The sequence below is a fragment of the Podarcis tiliguerta genome (genome assembly GCF_965153285.1).
Source record: "Podarcis tiliguerta genome assembly, chromosome: 2".
In the NCBI taxonomy this organism is placed as follows: domain Eukaryota; kingdom Metazoa; phylum Chordata; class Lepidosauria; order Squamata; family Lacertidae; genus Podarcis; species Podarcis tiliguerta.
This window is the reverse complement of record NC_139535.1, coordinates 2,945,108-2,963,832: the sequence shown is the minus strand read 5'-3', so window position 1 is coordinate 2,963,832 and position 18,725 is coordinate 2,945,108. Positions and strand designations below refer to the sequence as shown.

The following is an 18,725-nucleotide window of genomic DNA, read 5'->3' as shown; positions in this document are numbered from 1 at the left end:
TGCCATGGTTCTCAAAGCTGTTCGGAGGCTGTTTCCAAGCGGGGGGTGGGGGGGGGGAGAGGGAAGAGTAGGGGATGGGTCCTCTAAGGCGGGAGATTTTAAGAGTGGGGAGGAGAGATTTCAGAGGATGCCCCTCCACTCTTTTTCATGGTAGGGGAAACCCGCGAGGTCAGATCTTTTGGACTGAGGGGGAGGCCGGCTCCTGGGGAGGGCAAAGAGGTAAAGGCGCAGATTTTTTTTGGGGGGGTGATAATGGTGGGGAGGCGTGATGGGGGATCTGATCCATGCAATGTAGATGCAACTAAAAAGTTGCCTTTTTTGCATTGCGCAACATTTTTTTGCATTGCACAATTCTTATTTTTTTGCATTGCAAAATTGTTTGACGCCCGCCCCCTCTCCAGTTTCCTGCACGGGATAAGCGGGAGGACGAGCCTTGTTGCGGAGGGAAATGGCAGTTGTAGGTGACAGAAGGAAAACAAGCTCCTTCCCACCCCCGACCAACGACGAGCAAAAACAAAAGGACGGCGAAGAGACCCCCCCCCCCTAGGTATCCACGCTTCATGATAGGCTCTTCTTGACACCCCCCACCCCTGTGGATCAACCCTCTGCAAAAGAGAAATTTGCAGCTGTCCCTTAGGGGGATCGAACCTGCAACCTTGGCATTATCGGCCTACCTAGGTGCTTCGGAGAATGGTTTAGTTTTAATCTGTTTCAGCGTTTTGACTTTTGTATATTGTAAAGTACTGTTGTATCTCCCCCACCCCCCATTCTACTTGGCTGTCCTGGCATCTGCCAAAGAACCCTGGGAACTGTAGTTTAATAACAACAACAATAATTTATTTGTACCTCGCCCATCTGGCTGGGTTTCCCCAGCCACTCTGGGCGGCTTCCAACAAAGACTAAAAATACACTAAGATGTCACACATTAAAAACTTCCCTGAACAGGGCTGCCTTCAGATGTCTTCTGAATGTCACGTAGTTGTTTATCTCTGTGACATCTGGTGAGAGGGTGTTCAACAGGGCGGGTGCCACTACCAAGAAGGCCCTCTGCCTGGTTCCCTGTAACTTGGCTTCTCGCAATGAGGGAACTGCCAGAAGGCCCTCAGCGCTGGACCTCAGCGCCCTGAATGAACAATGGGGTTGGAAATGCTCCTTCAGGTATACTAGGCCGAGGCTGTTTAGGGCTTTGAAGGTCAACACCAACACTTTGAATTGTGCTCAGAAACATACTGGGAGCCAATGTAGGTCTTTCAAGATGCGGACTCGGGTTGCGCGCTTATCTCACTTTACAGGCCGAGGGAGCCAACATTTGTCCATAGACAACTTCCAGGTCATGTGACCAGCATGATTAAGCCGCTTCTGGCGAATCAGAGCAGCACACGGAAATGCCGTTTACCTTCCCGCCAGAGCAGTACCTATTTATCTGCTTGCACTTGATGTGCTTTTGAACTGCTAGGTGGGCAGGAGCTGGGACCAAACAATGGGAGCTCACCCCGCTGCTGGGATTCGAACTGCCGACCTTCCGATCGGCAACCCCTAGGCTCGGTGGTTTAGACCCGCGTCCCAAGGCTGGGCTTTTCTCTCTGGCCAGCTACTAGGGGGCGGAGAACATTTCCTCAGGATTGGCCTCATCGGAGCAGGGGCACGCAGCTGTCAAAATCTGCACCTTGCAGTAGTCTCATTGCTGAGCCGCAATGTTCAGAGCTCAGTGGAGTGAGACCAGCCAACTCGATGAGTCTCTGAGGTGCTAGCATCCAAAGTCAGGTCCAGACCTAGGGCCGGACGAACAGCAATCCACATGGTCAGATGGTCCAGGGGTCATGGAATCCAATGGTCAAAGTGATAAGGGTCAAAGCGAGCAGGAAGCAGCAAGGTAGGGCCAGAAACGATAAGCGTTGTTTCCAGCATCTGACTGCTGCTTGATGCTCTGCGGCAAGGCCATCTGGAAGAGCTTTACCTTCATGCCTTATGTATAACCATGTACCCTAACAATGCTTAATTGTTAATGCTAGAAGTGCCTAAAACCTTAAGAATCAAAATCTCTCTCTGCCCTGTTGCTGTGCTTGCAGAAAGCAACTAAATATTTAGCTACGTCTGCATTCTGTAGGGAACATTCCTCAGGCTGTTTCTTAGGCTCACGGAAATAGCACGAGACGGTCACGCCGACCTGAGAAACAGGAAATTGGATGTTTGCCACGTAACATAAGGCATCTGCCTGATAACAGAAGCGGGGATTTTGGCTTCAACTGCCAATGGGTTTCCCCCCTCTTTTTGCTAGTTTGCTCAAAATAGAGTAAAGGCCGTTATTTCTTATGCACATACCGGTATATGGAAAAGCAGAAGTAATCTTTACATGGACATAGGAAGGGCTGCACCCATGTTCATTGGTTTGATTTTGCTGCAATATATGAATATGTAATGTTTAATGCTGTTTGGAATAAGGTATATAAACCTAAAGCCCCTAGGGCTCTGGGCCCAGGCTCTGGAAATCATTCCTCTGGGTCTTTATTGCTCAGCAACAAATTTTTACTTTCTTTTTCTCCACTGCTGTGTCTGTCGATTCTTGAGCCTATCTTGAATGGGTAACAGGTATTCCTTATCTCCTTGCAACAGTTCTGCTTAAGAAGGATGAAGCCAGCTGCTTCTCATAGGTGCCTTCTCCTCTGAGTCCTTGAAGGCTAGTCAGCTGAAGGTGGAGTCACTCCTCTTCTTTCAGGCTGCTGTTCAGCAGGCAAAGTGGACTCCTGGCCCATGGCACTCTGCAGATTTGCAAACTGCCATTTGAACCAGTTTCCTGCCTCCTGGAAAGCTGTATTTTTGTCTTCAGAGGTTTCCATAGGACGTGAAAATAGGAAAGAGGAGAACTCCAGAGGTGATGAATGAAGAGAAGCAGGTCGTTGGTTTTGACCCCTCATCAGATTATTGAACTCCTAACACATTTCCCTTCTTCCTTCTTTCCCCCAAACAGACAAAGGACAGGAGAAACCCAGCCAGAAGGGTGGGGTATAAAAAGTAAAGGGGCTGTTCTGAACAGAGCACTTTCCTACTATAAAAGTAAAGGGACCCCTGACAGTTAAGTCCAGTCGCAAACGACTCTGGGGTTGCGGCGCTCATCTCGCTTTACAAGCCAAGGGGGCCGGCGTTTGTTCTCAGACAGTTTTTCTGGGTCATGTGGCCAGCATGACTGAGCCACTTCTGGCACTTTGACGTGCTTTTGAACTGCTAGGTGGTCAGGAGCTGGGACCAAAGAACGGGAGCTCACCCCGTCGCGGCACAGTGGTTTAAACCACAGCGCTACCCATGTCCCTTCCTAGTATTTGCATTGCAATTTTAAACAGGGACATTTGAGAGGGATTGGTGGAGGAGACTGAAGAGAGAGAGCTGGCATCTTTGGTGGGACCCAAATCCAACTATTCTGGACAACGATCATATAAGAAATATGCAAAATAACTAAGTAAGTATTAGAAGTCACCCTGGAAATGGCCCTATTAGACATCTTCCAAGACAATAATGCCCACTCACATCATAAAGAGCTCATAACCCACTGTCATGGGACTGCACAAGGAATGCCTTTGAGTCGGGGGGGGGGGAGAGAAGAGTCAGAGCGGGAACAGTCAGAAGGAGACAGAAAGGAAGTGACGAAAAGGACGAGAGCCAGGAGGCGGGAAGGCTCTCTGATGCTGAAGCACAGCCCCAGCACCGCACAGGGAGCTCAGGAACAGACAGAGAGCCTATGCAAAGGAGAGGGTTAAAGCACAAGGATCAGAGACATCCCTTGAAGTTCCCCCACCTTTTCTGTTGGAGGAGAAGCAGAAGACCGCTCCCCGAATCTGAATCGGATGATTTGGATGCATGATTGTACTGTGCTGCTTATATATAAAGAACTGTAAATATCTCTCTGAGTGAGCTGAGGGTGCTTATTGCAAAGAGCATACACAAACCGTCACACCCACCTACTCTCAGCAGCCAGAAACAATATAGCCAGACACCGGAGAGACTTATCAGGATTTAGCATGGACCAAATATAGTATGGGAAACAGCCTTATTAGAAAAACTAACCAATAAACTGAAACTGACATAGGGACAAATGGAAGAAGACGCCGTCACCCCGGTATGGCTCCCCTTTATCGCATACACAGCCCAACAAGACAATGACAAGAATCCGCCAACAGCATACGAATCAATATGGTTAACCTGATTCAAAAACACCCGCCCACCCCACTCGCACATGAAAACAAAGTTCACCACAGCCAATCGCAAACAAGCAACCATACCCTAAGCCAACTCCAACCTCTCACCACCAAAGGAATACAAGTGAATGGTAAAGATATCCAGCACAAGTGACGCCGACGCAAAAACCCACATATACATTAAGTAGAAGCACTGCCACCCGACCCCACCCCCACTTACCATGCACCCTGCACCTTTCCCTTTTCTTCCTAATGCAACACTAATGTCTCCACAAATGAAACTGATCTGTAGAAAATGGATCTTGAAAAAAGAGGCATTGCACATACTTTTGTAAACCAATAAATCTTTAATAAAATATCTTAACGAAACAAAACAAAACAGATGGTTGTTTGAGCTGTTTGGAGGCTTGATGGTGAGCCGGTTTGTGGCTGTATGCTCCGCTAGAGCCCACAGTCCGAGGGGTAGAAGCTACTGCTGAGAGGAAGCCACGTTGAAAGAGGAAGTTGAGGGAAGGAGTTGGGAACCATCAGCAGATATACTTAGCTGATTGCAGCTTCCAGGATCTTGTGAACAGGGGAATTTGTGAGGGTGGCGAGGCTTGCAGTGCTGCCTCAGGGGCATAGGAACGCGAGGGAGCTGCTGCAAGGGCTTGCCAGACCTGTGCCACGTTTATCTTCCTGCTGGAGAATGTGCAAAAGCACACCTGTCGCAAGTGCTGGAAGAGAAGGTATAGCGACGAGGTCCACCTAGTTGCCAGACTTCGAGCTTTGGGGCAGGACATGGAGTGCCTTGACAGAGCTGAGTGGACTGTGCTGGAACACCAACTTGGATAGGTGCCCCTACAGAGGTGGAAGACAACCCATAGCAGGAGACAAGGTGCCTGGAAGTATGTGGCACAGAAGGGGGACTGTCAGGAGCCAGGCTGACTCATTGGAGCTGCAAAATCAATTCCACGCCCTCACCTAGGGCACAGTTTCTGGGCCGGAGGAGCTAGGACAGCAGTTGCTGGCCTCAGAATGCACCAAGGTGGCTTCGAAAGGTACAGTGCCCAGAATGATTTCTGCCACACACAGAGGAGGAGATTGACTTAGAGGAGTCATTTTTCATTCTGGATCTAAACCCTTCAGATAGAAGGCCACTGATTGTGGACGCTCTGACAACTCATATATTCTAAAACTTTAAACAACAGATCCCAGGAAACCTTATCAAATACTTTCTCAACATCAAACATTAAAGCCGCTTGTTTTTGTTGACGTGCGAGCAGCCACAGTGAATACAACAATTCTGCCACTCCGCACAGGTGAAAGAGATGTGGGGCACTGGTAGGCGACTCCTTACTGAGGTGGACAGAGGCAGCAGTGTGCGGAGGAAACAGAATGTCCGGGAGGTGTGTTCATCTTCTAGGTGCATAAATTCAAGATTTGGCAGAGAAGTTGCCAAGTCTTATAAAGCTCACTAGTCAACTACCCGTTCCTTCTCATTCACAATACCGCCACACACAGCCTTCAACGTCTAACAACGGACTCTGGGCAGGAAGCTGAAAGGCTTTTGGGCACAGGTAGTGTGTTCATCATTTCTTCCTGTTGAGGGTTGTGGCCCAGGGAGAGAGAGGAAAATTCTGGAAATAAACCACTGGCCATGCATGTGGTGCTGTCAGGAAAGGTTTGGCTTAAGCAAAAATCCCACCAAGACTTTGGTTGCAGAAGTCCTGGAAGGTGGCTATCAGTCACCTGACTTGAACTCCATAGAAAACCTCTGGTGGGATCTGAAAAGGGCGGTTGAGGCATGCAAACCCAGGAATATTACTGAACTGGAGGCCATTGCTCATGATTCTTCAGCTGCCAGAAGCTGCTGTCTGGCTACGCATCTCATTTGCAGCAGGTCATAGATGCAAAAAGCTGCTCTACTAAGTGCTAAAGATCCTTGACATTAAGTGTTTGAATAATAGTGAGACTGCATAAGCCAGTGTAAGTTGCATTGTCAGCGGAATTTGGGGAAACCACTGGAAACATCCATTGTGTTGAGTTTTGTCAATTGCCTTTCTTTGATTTGCTCATGGCAAGCAGCTAAGTCTGTAAATTTTGATAATGAACCCGTTTTGCAATGGAGGCTGAATAATTTCAATTGCAACTGTATTTAGAGAGAAACAACTATGTAGAAGAAACCGAAAAATTGGATGATGCCTTCTGAGAACAGATGACCAAACATTTAAACAGGAGATATCGTAGTCATCGGAGACTTGAGCTACCCCAAACTCTGTTGGAACTCAAATTCTTCCAAGAACGTAAGGTCCAATAAATTCACCCATTGCCTTGCTGACTATTTTATTTCCCAGAAGATGGAAGGAGCAACTAAGAGATCGTTTGTCTTGGACCTGATGCTCACCAACAGAGAGGAACTGGTCGAAGTACTGGGAAACTTGGGAGGAAGTGGGTTTTATGATACACGAGCAAGGAAAAGCTGAGTGTAATCAGACATGCACCCTGGGCTTTAAGGCCAATTTCAAAAAGCTTAAGGAGCTCCAAGAGGGAGTCTAAAGTGGATGGGAGTTTCTTAACGGTGAAATACTGAATGCCCAAATGCAGACAATCCAAACGAGACAGGAACATGGTATGGCTTAAGAGATCAGCTGAGAATTAACAAGGGCATGTATAAGAAATGGAAGTTGAAGGGTGAATGTCAGGCGGGCTAAAGCTCAGGCTTGCAAAAGAGCTAAACATAATAATAAAGGTTTCTTCAGCTATGTTCAAAGCAAGAGGAAGAACAAGCAAGTGGCAGGTCCTCTCTGTGAAGAAGACTTGAGAAATACTATTGACTAAGGGAAGGCAGAACTGCTCAACACCAACTTTGCCTCTGTCTTCACCCCAAAAGAAAGCAATGCCAAACCTGGCGACAACAAAATAAATAATGTAAGGAAGGAGCTGTAGCCCAAGATAGAAAAAGAAGTGGTTCTGTTTTTTATGATTTCTTCTTTGTGTGGACTCTTTGATGCTTAGTAAGGTCACCATTCCCACTGAAGCTCTTTCCGCACTCTGTACATTTAAACGGTTTCTCCCCTGTGTGTGTTCTTTGATGTAAATTAAGGTGAGCACTTTGACTAAAGCTCTTTCCACACTCCTTGCATAGGAACGGTTTTTCCCTTGTGTGGATTCTTTTATGCTTAGTAAGGTCACCAGACCCACAGAAGCTTTTTCCACACTCCGTACATTTAAATGGTTTCTCCCCTGTGTGTGTTCTTTGATGTAAAGTAAGGTGAGCATTCTGACTAAAGCGTTTTCCACACTCCTTGCATAGGAACGGTTTTTCCTTTGTGTGGATTTTTTGATGCTTGATAAGGCCATCACCCCCACTGAAACTCTTTCCGCACTCTGGACACTTAAACGGTTTCTCCCCTGTGTGTGTTGTTTGATGCTGAGCAAGGTCACCACTCCCACTCGAGCTCTTTCCACACTCCAAAGATTTCAATTGTTTCTCCCCTGTGTATGTTCTTTGATGAAAAGTAAGGTGAGCTCTTTGAGTAAAGCCCTTTCCACACTCCATGCATTTGAAAGGTTTCTCCCTTGTGTGGATTCTGAGATGCTTAGAAAGGTCACCGCTTCCAGTGAAACCTTTTCCACACTCCATACACTGAAACGGTTTCTCCCCTGTATGTGTTCTTTCATGTAATGTAAGGTGAGCGCTCTGACTAAAGCATTTTCCACACTCCATGCACCTGAACGGTTTCTCCCTTGTGTGGATTCTCTGATGCTTAGAAAGGTCACCACGTCCAGTGAAACTTTTTCCACACTCGGTACATTCAAATGGTTTCTCCCCTGTGTGGATTCTATGATGCATGCTAAGGCTTCCACTATGGCTGAAGCTCTTTCCACACACCGTACATTTAAATGGTTTCACCTCTGTATGAATCCCATGAGTTCGGTAATGCATTTTTAATTGTGATTTATATCTAAATATTTCACCACACTCTGTACATTTGTTTTCTGTCTGATCTTTCTTTGAGACGAGGGGTTCGTGGACATCAGTGTCCTGAGAAGCCGCGGATTTCTTTTTGGCTTTCTTTGACTTGTTTCTTTCATGATCTGGGGTTTCTATTTGATTTACAGACACTTCTTTTGAAGCTTCGTGTTCTGAGTTTTCTGACGACACCACGGCGGATGTCTCCCCACAATTCTCATTGTTCTGCCCACTGCCTGTTTCAGGGGAGGGAGAAAAAGGAAATGTCACTCAAACGGCAAGCAGAGATCTTGTTATGGATTGAGCCCAGTTCTCTGCTTCTCTGATTTTGTCGTTTTCAGAGTGGCTGGGGCAACACAGCCAGATAGGTGGGGTAAAAATAAAATCATCATCATCATCATTATGATTAAGCATCTTCCATTTCTTCTCTTCATGCCCAGCTCAATCTGAGGTTAGCTTCTGAATATCCTACAGTCTCATGACGACAACACCACAAGCCCCTTCCTGCCCTATCTCCCACCTGGTTTCACTAAGTACAAGTGTGTCTCCTTTGATGCAATTGGGGTTGGAGGAGATAAGACATGAAAAAGGCTGGGGAGGAGACCAAGCGGGCAACAAAGCGCTCCTCCTTGGTTATGGTTTTGGCTGCGGTCAAAACACACTTGTAAATTATAGGAGCACAGAAATCTGCCAGGTGCTCGGCCAGTACGTCTTGTTTTTCTTTGATAATTGATAAAAGCTTACCAAAAGAAAAATCTCATTCAAAGGGAAATCTGAGCATCTCTCGCTCTTTCATTTGGGAGGAACGTATCACCTGTTGCTCGCTGCCCAATTTGATTCAGGTAATTGGGATTTAATCAGGGTTTACTCAGCTCTGCACCAATGATCATTATTTTTAGAATCGTAATGCTGATATTTTATCAGGTTTTTATGTCTTTAACCTCATTGATCTTCTTTTCTGATTAAGTTCTATGGAAGAAATGTCTTTTCCATGTGCTGGAATGCTCGCCCTTGTACACTAGACTGATACGACTAACTTCCTTAATGTGGCAGAAGTTAAAGAAGGAATCCAGCTGAAAAAGTTAACCGTCAGCTCAGTTTCTGCTGCGCAGAAATCAGGTGTAGATCTGTCCTCCAAACAGAGTGAAATTGTCACACCTTCAAATCCCTGAGCGAAAACACAACCTACCTGCTGACGTCTCCCCTTCTTTGTCATCCTGGAGAAGCCGCTCTTGCCTTTCTTCCCAGTACGAACTGAGGTCTGATTCTTTCAAGGAAAGAGAGAGCAGTTACTTTGGACCACAAAACATCCAGCCATTCCCAGTCAAGCCAAGTCTACGACCTCAAACCCAAGAGGGCCAATTCCGATCCCTTATGGACTAGCAAAAGGGCTCAGCATGAAATGGAGCTCAGCATGAAACCTCTGTTGCAGGGATGACGCTGCAGAACTTAGCAAAGCTAGCTGTCTTGATTTGGACTACCGCGGCTCAAAACACAGAAAGCAAAAACCAGCCCCCGGAAGCCAGACCTTCTTCCTCATCCACAGCAAGCCAAGGCTGTGGCTTACTCCAAATTTACAATTTGGGATGAGGTATTTCCCCATGGAGATTCAAGCCACTGCAACATTTCTGTGTTCACAGAATTGTAGAGTTGGAAGGGGACCCGAGGGTCATTTAGTCCAACCCCCTGCAATGCAGGAATCTTTTGCCTGACGTGGGGCTCAAACCCTTGAACCCTGAGATTTAAGAGCCCCATGCTCTACCAACTGAGCTAATGGAGGAGAGGGCTAATGCTTTTAGAAGCTGAACGTCTGACAGGGCTTCTGAACGTTTTGGAAGTCGAATGGACCTCCGGAACGTATTCCATTCCACTTCCGAGGTACCACTATAATAGTATTAATAATAAATCTTGAGGTTACGTGCAAAAGTGGAAGTTTTGCAACGGTTTGCTCTTAAGACTGCACCAAATGTACTGGTTTTCTCTGGGAACCCCGGGAACCACAGGTGGGCAAGATGTTCTTAACCATGGGTAGGCAAACTAAGGCCCGGGGGCCGGATCCAGCCCAATTGCCTTCTAAATCCGGCCCGCAGACGGTCCGGGAATCAGCGTGTTTTTACATGAGTAGAATGTGTCCTTTTATTTAAAATGCATCTCTGGGTTATTTGTGGGGCCTGCCTGGTGTTCTTACATGAATAGAATGTGTGCTTTTATTCAAAAAGCATCTCTGGGTTATTGGTGGGGCACAGGAATTCATTTTTATTTTCAAAATATAGTCCGGCCCCCCACAAGGTCTGAGGGACAGTGGACCGGCCCCCTGCTGAAAAAGTTTGGCGACCCCTGTTCTTAACGCTAAGATCCTGCTTGCGGGCTTCCCCACAGACATTTTCTTGGGATGAACTACCGTGAACAAGGCACTGGAGTGGGGGGTCACTGGATTGGACCAGTTATTCCTCCACTTCATGCAGAAATATGTTTCCTTACCCAGAGAGGTCACTGTCTCATAATTCTCCTCCATAACTTCCCTGTTCAGAGCTCTTTGGCTTGGATCCAGCAGAGCACACTCCTCCTCTGTGAAACGCACGGCCACCTCCTCAAAGGTGACCAGACCCTGGAATAAGAAGGAAATACAGTGGTGTCTCGCAAGACGAAATTAATTCATTCCGCGAGTTTTTTCGTAGAGCGAGTTTTTTTGTCTTGCGAAGCACCACGGCGGGGAGGGGTGGGGAGAAGCAGGGCAGCTGTTGCAGCCGGTACCTTGGACTCACCCGCGCCTTGTGTCCACCGCGCAACGCGGCTGCTGGAGGGCGGCGGGGCTCAGGAGCACGACTCCGGCTGCAACGGCTCTCTCAGAGGAGCGCGCGAGGGTGGTGGGCAGCGGCGCGAGGCAGCCGGAAGGTCGGCCATCAGCCGGAAGGTGGGAGGGAGCCGGAGGAGCCATCAGCAGGAAGGTGGGAGGGAGCCGGAGGAGCGGGGAAGCGAGCGTGCGTGCAGTGACCGTCGCCATGACAGGAAGGGCCGTTTCGTCTAGCGAAGCAAGCCCTTTGGAAAATCCGTCTTGCGAAGCACCTCAGAAAACGAAAAACCCTTTCGTCTAGCGAGTTTTTCGTCTTCCGAGGCATTCGTCTTGCGGGGCACCACTGTATCGCTTCTCTTAGATCCCTTCCCTGCTCGACATAAAGGGAGGCAGAGTTGCCTCTTCCCTCATCTCCATTGCTCTTTACGTACCTGTGGGCGCTGCTTGGCCCCTCTTTCCACTCCATCCCTAAGAAGAGAAGGTCCAGGTTGTGCCTCTGACGCCATTGTGCTGCCTTTGGAAGGAGATGGAGGACAAGGAGGTAGAAACTGGGCTGCACTTCAACGAAGGGAGCAGCTCTCAAGTGGTCCCTGCAGGGGAGAGACAAGGGAGGGGAAGAATTAAATCAATTCAATTTATATCACGATTTAAATCACGATTTAAATCACTAGTCAGTAAGACTTGATTTAAATCTTTTTTCTTTCTTTTTTTTTGCAGAAAGACTCATTCTTGGTGGTATAATCTTAATATTTACAATTCATTTTTGGAAGAATAAATTCTCAGAGTAGGTTTTACAGTTATATCAAAAATTACTGATTTGGTTATACTATTAGAAATACATATGATAATTTCCATAATAACAATTTAAACAATTTATGTAACTAAAACAACAACAATAATAGTAATAATAATAATTTATTCTTCCAACCAAATATTAAAATACAGTAATACATCAAACATTAAAAGCTTCCCTAAACAGGGCTGCCTTCAGATTATAACATTATAGCATATGTATCCACGTTTGTTAACTGCTGTGGTTAAACACTTTAAAAAAACACACCTTAGACTGAGTTATAGCACACATGAAAAACTTAAAACAAATCCTTATTTCCTGATGAATAGCCTTTGGACTATAATGGAACCTGAAAAGAAAACGAACTTTAGAAAAAGATTTTCCCTCCAAAACATTTTATTTAAAAAATCCAAATAAAATTTAAAAAACCCCAACCTACGACCCTGAGAGTAAGAGGCCTCATGCTCTACCAACTGAGCTATCCCTGTGCACCCCCCCCCAAAAAAAGATGATGCTCTGCATCCCTGTTCTAACCATTTTACAGTGTTGTTGAGAGAGCAATGTGGAGGTGCTGCATCTTATCCTCAAGCTAAATCTCAGGAGGAGCTCTGGACCAGTCTCTTCAATGCAAGAAACAGCAGCAAAACTCCCTGGGGCAGGGTGGTATTTATTCCCCCCCCCCCCAAGTCCAGCTGGGGCAGGGGCATTTTACTTATCTACCCGATTAAGAACTCAATACAGTGGTACTTCGGGTTACATACGCTTCAGGTTACAGGCTCTGCTAACCCAGAAATATTACCTCGGGTTAAGAACTTTGCTTCAGGTTGAGAACAGAAATCAAGCTCCGACGGCGTGGCGGCAGCAGGAGGCCCCATTAGCTAAAGTGGTGCTTCAGGTTAAGAACATTTTCAGGTTAAGAACGGACCTCCGGAACGAATTAAGTTCTTAAACCAAGGTACCACCGTAGTTTAGTATGGGAGCACAAACAATTAATTATTGAGGCTGGCGGAACATCACCTGGCTGTGAGTGTGAAGGCCGCTCCCAGCAAGGCACCTCCACCTGGCTTAGGGGGTGAGCCCCACACTCACCAGCCCCACTGAAGACGCTCCTCATGAGGCCGGAGGAAAATCGCCCGGCTGTGGGGCGCAAAGGCTGCTCCTCTGGCTTAGGGGGTGAGCCCCACACTCACCAGCCCCACTGAAGAGGCTCCTCAAGAGGCCGGACGAACATCGCCCGGCTGTGGGGCGCAAAGCCTGCTCCCTGCAAGGCCCCTTCCACCTGGCCTAGGGGGCTGGGCCCAGACTCACCAGCCCCATTGAAGACGCTCCTCATGAGGCCGGAGGAACAGCATCCAGCTGTGGGGCATGTAGCTCGCTCCCTGCAAGGCCCTTTCCACCTGGCCTAGGGGGCGAGGCCCACACTCACCAGCCCCACTGAAGAGGAACATCCCCCAGCTGTGGGGCGCGAAGGCCGCTCTCAACAAGGCCCTTTCCACCTGGCCTAGGGGGTGAGCCCCACACTCACCAGCCCCACTGAAGACGCTCCTCATGAGGCCGGAGGAACATCGCCTGGCTATTGTTTTATTGATTTAATATGCTGTAAACCGCTTTTGAGATTTTCATTAAAAAATATTAAGCGGTATATAAATATTTATTTATTCTTATTTGTTGAATTTGCATACTGCCCTAAATCCGCAGGTCTCGGGGCAGTTACAGCATAATATTACAAAAATACATAACGAAAACAAGAAAACAATCCAATAAACGCCCCCCTCCCCAACATAATTTAACAGGAACTTTGGAACTCACTGCCTATGGATATCAGAGGCGCTTTCCCTGCATTTCTTGCTAAAGATATTCTTATTCAGTCAAGCCTACCAGATGTTCAGAAAGTTTGTATGAGTTTTAATTTGCCGTAGCCTATTCTACTGTGGTTTTAACTGTTTACATGTTTGAAATGATTGTTGTGATTTTTTCTTAAGTGATAATTTTACAGTGTTTTCTTTTTTCTTTTGGTAAACTGCCTTGGGGTCCCCCCCTAAAACCAAGAGGTTTATAAATTCTGTTAAATGAAGAAATCTCCTCCAGCCTTGACTCTTTGTCAAGACAGAGCAAAGGAATCTCACTTGGCCAGTTTGCCATTGTCTTATTACTCACAGCCTATTATCTCCTCCAAAGGCCGTTTCTATTCTTTTGAGTTGGGGGCTACAAAAGCAGAGCAGGAAAGCCTCTGCTTCCTTCCTCGGTAACAAAGATTTACCTCCCCCACCCCCACCAACAAGACCTGGGTTGATCTCTACAGGATGCAGGAATCTCAGCTAAAGCATGCATGGCAGAGGGCAGAATCTATCGATTCCCAGAGGGAAAAGGGGGACGGGGACAACATCTCAACTAGGGCCAGGGCCTTTTCAGTACTGGCCCCGACTTGGTGGAACGCTCTGTCACGAGAGACCAGGGCCCTGCGGGACTTGACATCTTTCTGCAGGGCCTGCAAGACAGAGCTGTTCCACCTGGCCTTTGGTTTGGACTCGGTCTGACCCTTCTGTTTCCCTCCCCTTATGGTTTTGATCTATGGGCTACTTTTAAAAAGAGGCTGCATTTTAAATTACATTTTAACCTGTATTTTAAATTGGTTTTATGTTTATGTTAAATTATGTTTTTACTGTAATTTTACTGGTCTTAGCCGCCCTGAGCCTGGCTCTGGCCAGGTAGGGTGGGGTATAAATAAAATTTATTATTATTATTATTATTGCCAATGGCCTATCCAGCCCAGCACCCAATTCTCACAGAAGCCAACCAGATGCCCGTGGGAGACAAGAAATCCAGGATTCTAACACAAGGCCGCTCTCCCTTCCTGCTGTTTCCAACAACTGGCATTCAACGTGAGACACCAGAGCACAACTTCCCAGGCTGGCAGCCTTATTTATAGCCCATGAGTTTGTCTCATTTCTCTTTCAAAGCCACCCAAGGGTGGCCCATCGCTGCCCCCCTCCCTGGGGGCGGGGAGCGAGTGCCACAGTTTGATTTCGCACTGCATGTAGCTGATCAAAGAACCGTAGAGTTGGGAGGGACAGCCACTCCCAGGGTCATCTAGTCCAACCCCCTGCAATGCAAGAATAGGCAGCCTGCCCCACACGGGGGTGGGGATCGAACCTGCAACCTTGCCCTTATCAGCACCCCCCTCTAACCAACTGGGATGCTTTAGCTGAGATTCGTGCATTGCAGCAGGTCAGACTAGATGGCCCTTGGGGGTCCCCTCCCCTTTCTACGATTCCTGAAACTTCCAACTTGCAGCTTTTTTGCGGGGTGGGGGGGGGGAAATCCACCAGTTCTAGCACTGCGGAAGAGGGAGAAAAACTTTTCCCCCTCCATGCCATGCTCGGTTCTACAAACTTCTCTAAACTGCAAAGTCCCCACACGTGTCGCCCTTTCTTCACTCCCCCCCCCAAAAAAATTCCCCTCCCTCCTCCTCTCCCGGCTGCCCTGTTTGCAGATACGGCATGGGGAGGGATGCAAAGATCCCCCCACCACCCAAAATATCTCCACCCCAAATATGTTGCACCTTTCTGAATTCTCCCCTCTGCAGCCACCTCGCCTCCTTACCAATGTCTCTCCTCCGCGTGTGGCTGCAGAGATTAACGCGCAAAGCCCCCCCCCCCCGCCCCGTTCCCAGATAATAGCCGCTCCCGCCTCCTCTGAAAACTTCCTGTCTCTCTAGGAAGCGGAGCTCCTCGTCCCACGTTGGGGAAGGAGTGGCCACGGGGTCCCATACCTGTGCGGGCAACCTGAACGGGATCCTGAAGTGTCCCATAGAATCCTAGAATTGGAAGGGACCCCCAAAGTCATCTAGTCCAACCCCCCCACCTGCAATGCAGGACTTTCCCACCCAACACTGGGCTTGAAACTGCAACCCTGACCATGAAGAGTCTCTTTTAGGTATAATTGATCAGGTTGCCGTATTTCAAAAAGTGGAAATCTGGATAATAATAATAATAATAATAATAATAATAATAATAATAATAATTTTATTAGTACCCCGCCCTCCCCGGCTGGAGCCGGGCTCAGGGCAGCTAACATCATAAAACTAACACAGTATAGGTAAAGGGACCCCTGACCATTAGGTCCAGCCGTGGCCAGCTCTGGGGTTGCGCTGCTCATCTCGCTTTATTGGCCGAGGGAGCCGGCATACAGCTTCCGGGTCATGTGGACGCATGACTAAGCCGCTTCTGGCGAGCCAGAGCAGCGCAGAGAAACACCGTTTACCTTCCCGCTGGAGTGGTACCTACTTATCTACTTGCACTTTGATGTGCTTTTGAACTGCTAGGTTGGCAGGAGCAGGGACTGAGCAACGGGAGCTCACCCCGTCGCGGGGATTCGAACCGCGACCTTCTGATCCGCAAGTCCTAGGCTCTGTGGTTTAACCCACCGCGCCACCCGCGTCCCTTAACACAGCATACAAAGCACATAAAAACAGGCAATCAATTAATTAAAATACATCTCAAAATTAATTCAGAACAAATTAAAATCTGGACAGATGGCAGTCCACAAGTAAAATTGAGAGTGGGATACATGGGTGTAGCCAGGATTTTTGTTGGGGGGGGGGCAAAGAACCTCAGTTTGCTATGATTTTTTTTTATATTCTTAATGATTTATAGGAGAGGCTTGGCTATGCCCATATCTGGACAAAAAAAAATTGTTAAGCTTTTCTTAAGCAAAATCATGCACAAACAAAAACAACCCTATACTTCCAGCGTGGCTGCCATATGCCTGGGTTTTCCCTGACATTTAAAACCGAAATTCTGCCCAGACACCATTTTTGGTGGACGGACCCTGGCTACGTCCGGGGAATTCCAGAAGTATGGCAGCCCTACTAGTGAACAGAAAAAAATTGTTTATGTAAGCTACCCCAGTTGCAATTAAAATTAATGGAATACTGTATGCAGAAATGGCAAAACTCACTGGAAGGATAAGAAATCAAGGAGAGAGACTTTAAAAAAATATAATGGGGGGAAATTATCAACTGTTTGGCGGCACATTGTAAACAAATTAAAACATCGGCAGGACTGAAATAAACCCGTGCAGTAAGAGACAAGGGAAAGGAAATAGGGGGAAATTTGCAAATGTATTTGAATCAGATATGCAGTGATAAAAAGATATGAAATAAATATCCTCCACAGAAAGGTGGGGAGGGAAATCGAGAGGGAGGTAAATTAGATTTGTAAAGATTGTTTTTCTGGTTTTGTAAAAGCTGTAAATGGGAAAAAAATAACAGAATGAAATGAAGAGTCTCATGCTCTACCAACTGAACTAAATAAAAATAATAAAAACAAATTATTTGTACCCCGGAAATCTGGCTGGGTTTCCCCAGCCACTCTGGGTAGCTTCCAACAAAATATTAAAAATACGGTAAAACACCGAACATTAAAAAACTTCCCTAAATCTCTTGAAGTATCAAAGTAACTGGCAAGATCTGTTACTGCAATCTGTAGCATTTGAAATAGCCCACCTACCTTAATATACAATTTCAGTAAAATACAGTGGTGCCCCGCAAGACGAATGCCTCGCAAGACGGAAAACCCGCTAGACGAAAGGGTTTTCTGTTTTGGAGGTGCTTCGCAGGACGAATTTCTCTATGGGCTTGCTTCGCAAGACGAAATTGTCTTGCGATTCCTGGGTGTGTTTTTTCCGCTCCCCACCCCCTTTTTCTAAGGCACTAAGCTGCTAATAGCCTTTTAGCAGCTAATCCGCTAATCCCTTAAGGCTTTAATAGCCGCTAATAGCCGCTAAACCGCTAATAGCGCTAATCCGCTAATGGGCTTGCTTTGCAAGACGAAAAAGCGCTAGACGAAGAGACTCACGGAAGGGATTCTTTTCGTCTTGCGAGGCACCACTGTAATAATAATTCCAATACAACAACAACCACAATTTTTACATCCCACCCATCTGGCTGGGTTGCCCCAGCCACTCTGGGCGGCTTCCAACACATGGTTGAAGTTACCAGAGCTGATGACACCCGTCTGTCCTTTGCATTAGTTGGAAGGGCAGAGGAAGGAGTCATGATTCCTGAACTGGCAAGAGAGGTTATGGAGAGATCCTGAGGGCCCTGACTTGGAAAGAATATCCCACCTCTTTTGAGTTTTACCTAGGCTGAAAGGTGCCTGAGCTCCGATAGAATGCCTCTTGCTGGCCTGGATGGAGGCTGGAGAGCATTGGGCAATTGTGCGCAGAAACCCAGTACAAAAGGGTAAATTTACATTTGTTGCATCATGTTGCCTGGAATCAAGCTCTTTGTGAAATCCACGCAGCAAGCTTGAGAGGAGAATCGCTTTCTGATAACAAAGAGAAAAGGAAAGGAGCTGAGCAGGCAAAACGTAAGTTTGAACTGGGAGTCGGTGCCTGCCAATAATAATAATAATACCACCAATTATATGCCCTCTTAAACAATCCAGTAGTAAAATCAGCAGCAACTAGACCCCTGACAACCTTCAAAAACCTCCTTCTAACAACAAAGGGACACAGCAAAGGGATGGTATCCACAATATACAAAATACTACTCCAAAACTCCACGAACCCATAATCAGCAGCCCCACTCCTCATGAGACCGGAGGAACATCACCTGGCTAATGTGTTATTGATTTAATATGCTGTAAACTGCTGTGGTCTAAACCACCGAGCCTAGGGCTTGCCGATCAGAAGGTCGGTGGTTCGAATCCCTGTGACGGAGTGAGCTCCTGTTGCTCGGTCCGAGCTCCTGTCAAACTAGCAGTTCGAAAGCATGCAAGTGCAAGTAGATAAATAGGTACCGCTCTGGCGGGAAGATAAACAGCATTTCCGTGCACTGCTCTGGTTTCGCCAGAAGTTGCTTAGTCATGTATTATTTTACTGTTGTTAGCTGCTTTGAGCCCAGCTCCGGCTAGGGAGGGCAGGATATAAATAAAATTTTATTATTATTATTATTATTATTATTATTATTATTATTATTATTATGCTATC

General features: G+C 47.0%; 1 protein-coding gene and 1 long non-coding RNA gene across 6 annotated transcripts; one reads left to right on the top strand and one right to left on the bottom strand.

Moving 5' to 3' along the window:
• Nucleotides 1-110: 110 nt before the first annotated feature.
• On the top strand, nucleotides 111-2,544 carry LOC310671178. The gene is made up of 2 exons (XR_014507866.1): nucleotides 111-219; nucleotides 402-2,544. It is a non-coding gene; the product is annotated as an uncharacterized lncRNA (long non-coding RNA).
• Nucleotides 2,545-4,517: 1,973 nt separating this feature from the next.
• On the bottom strand, nucleotides 4,518-18,116 carry LOC310670524 (uncharacterized protein). Of its 5 annotated transcripts, XM_083425997.1 has the most exons (6): nucleotides 15,295-15,390; nucleotides 12,000-12,081; nucleotides 11,371-11,529; nucleotides 10,627-10,753; nucleotides 9,335-9,412; nucleotides 4,518-8,381 (listed from the first exon to the last, which is right to left on the bottom strand). In XM_083425997.1, the coding sequence occupies exons 3-6, from the start codon at nucleotides 11,443-11,445 to the stop codon at nucleotides 7,150-7,152; spliced, it is 1,512 nt and encodes a 503-aa protein (XP_083282123.1). In that variant the 5' UTR covers nucleotides 11,446-11,529; nucleotides 12,000-12,081; nucleotides 15,295-15,390; the 3' UTR covers nucleotides 4,518-7,149. The 5 variants fall into 5 exon arrangements, with proteins under 5 accessions (XP_083282123.1, XP_083282125.1, XP_083282126.1 ...); XM_083425999.1 differs by lacking the exons at nucleotides 12,000-12,081; nucleotides 15,295-15,390 and adding an exon at nucleotides 17,875-18,116; XM_083426000.1 differs by lacking the exons at nucleotides 12,000-12,081; nucleotides 15,295-15,390 and adding an exon at nucleotides 15,505-15,584.
• Between the last annotated feature and the right edge of the window lie 609 nt (nucleotides 18,117-18,725).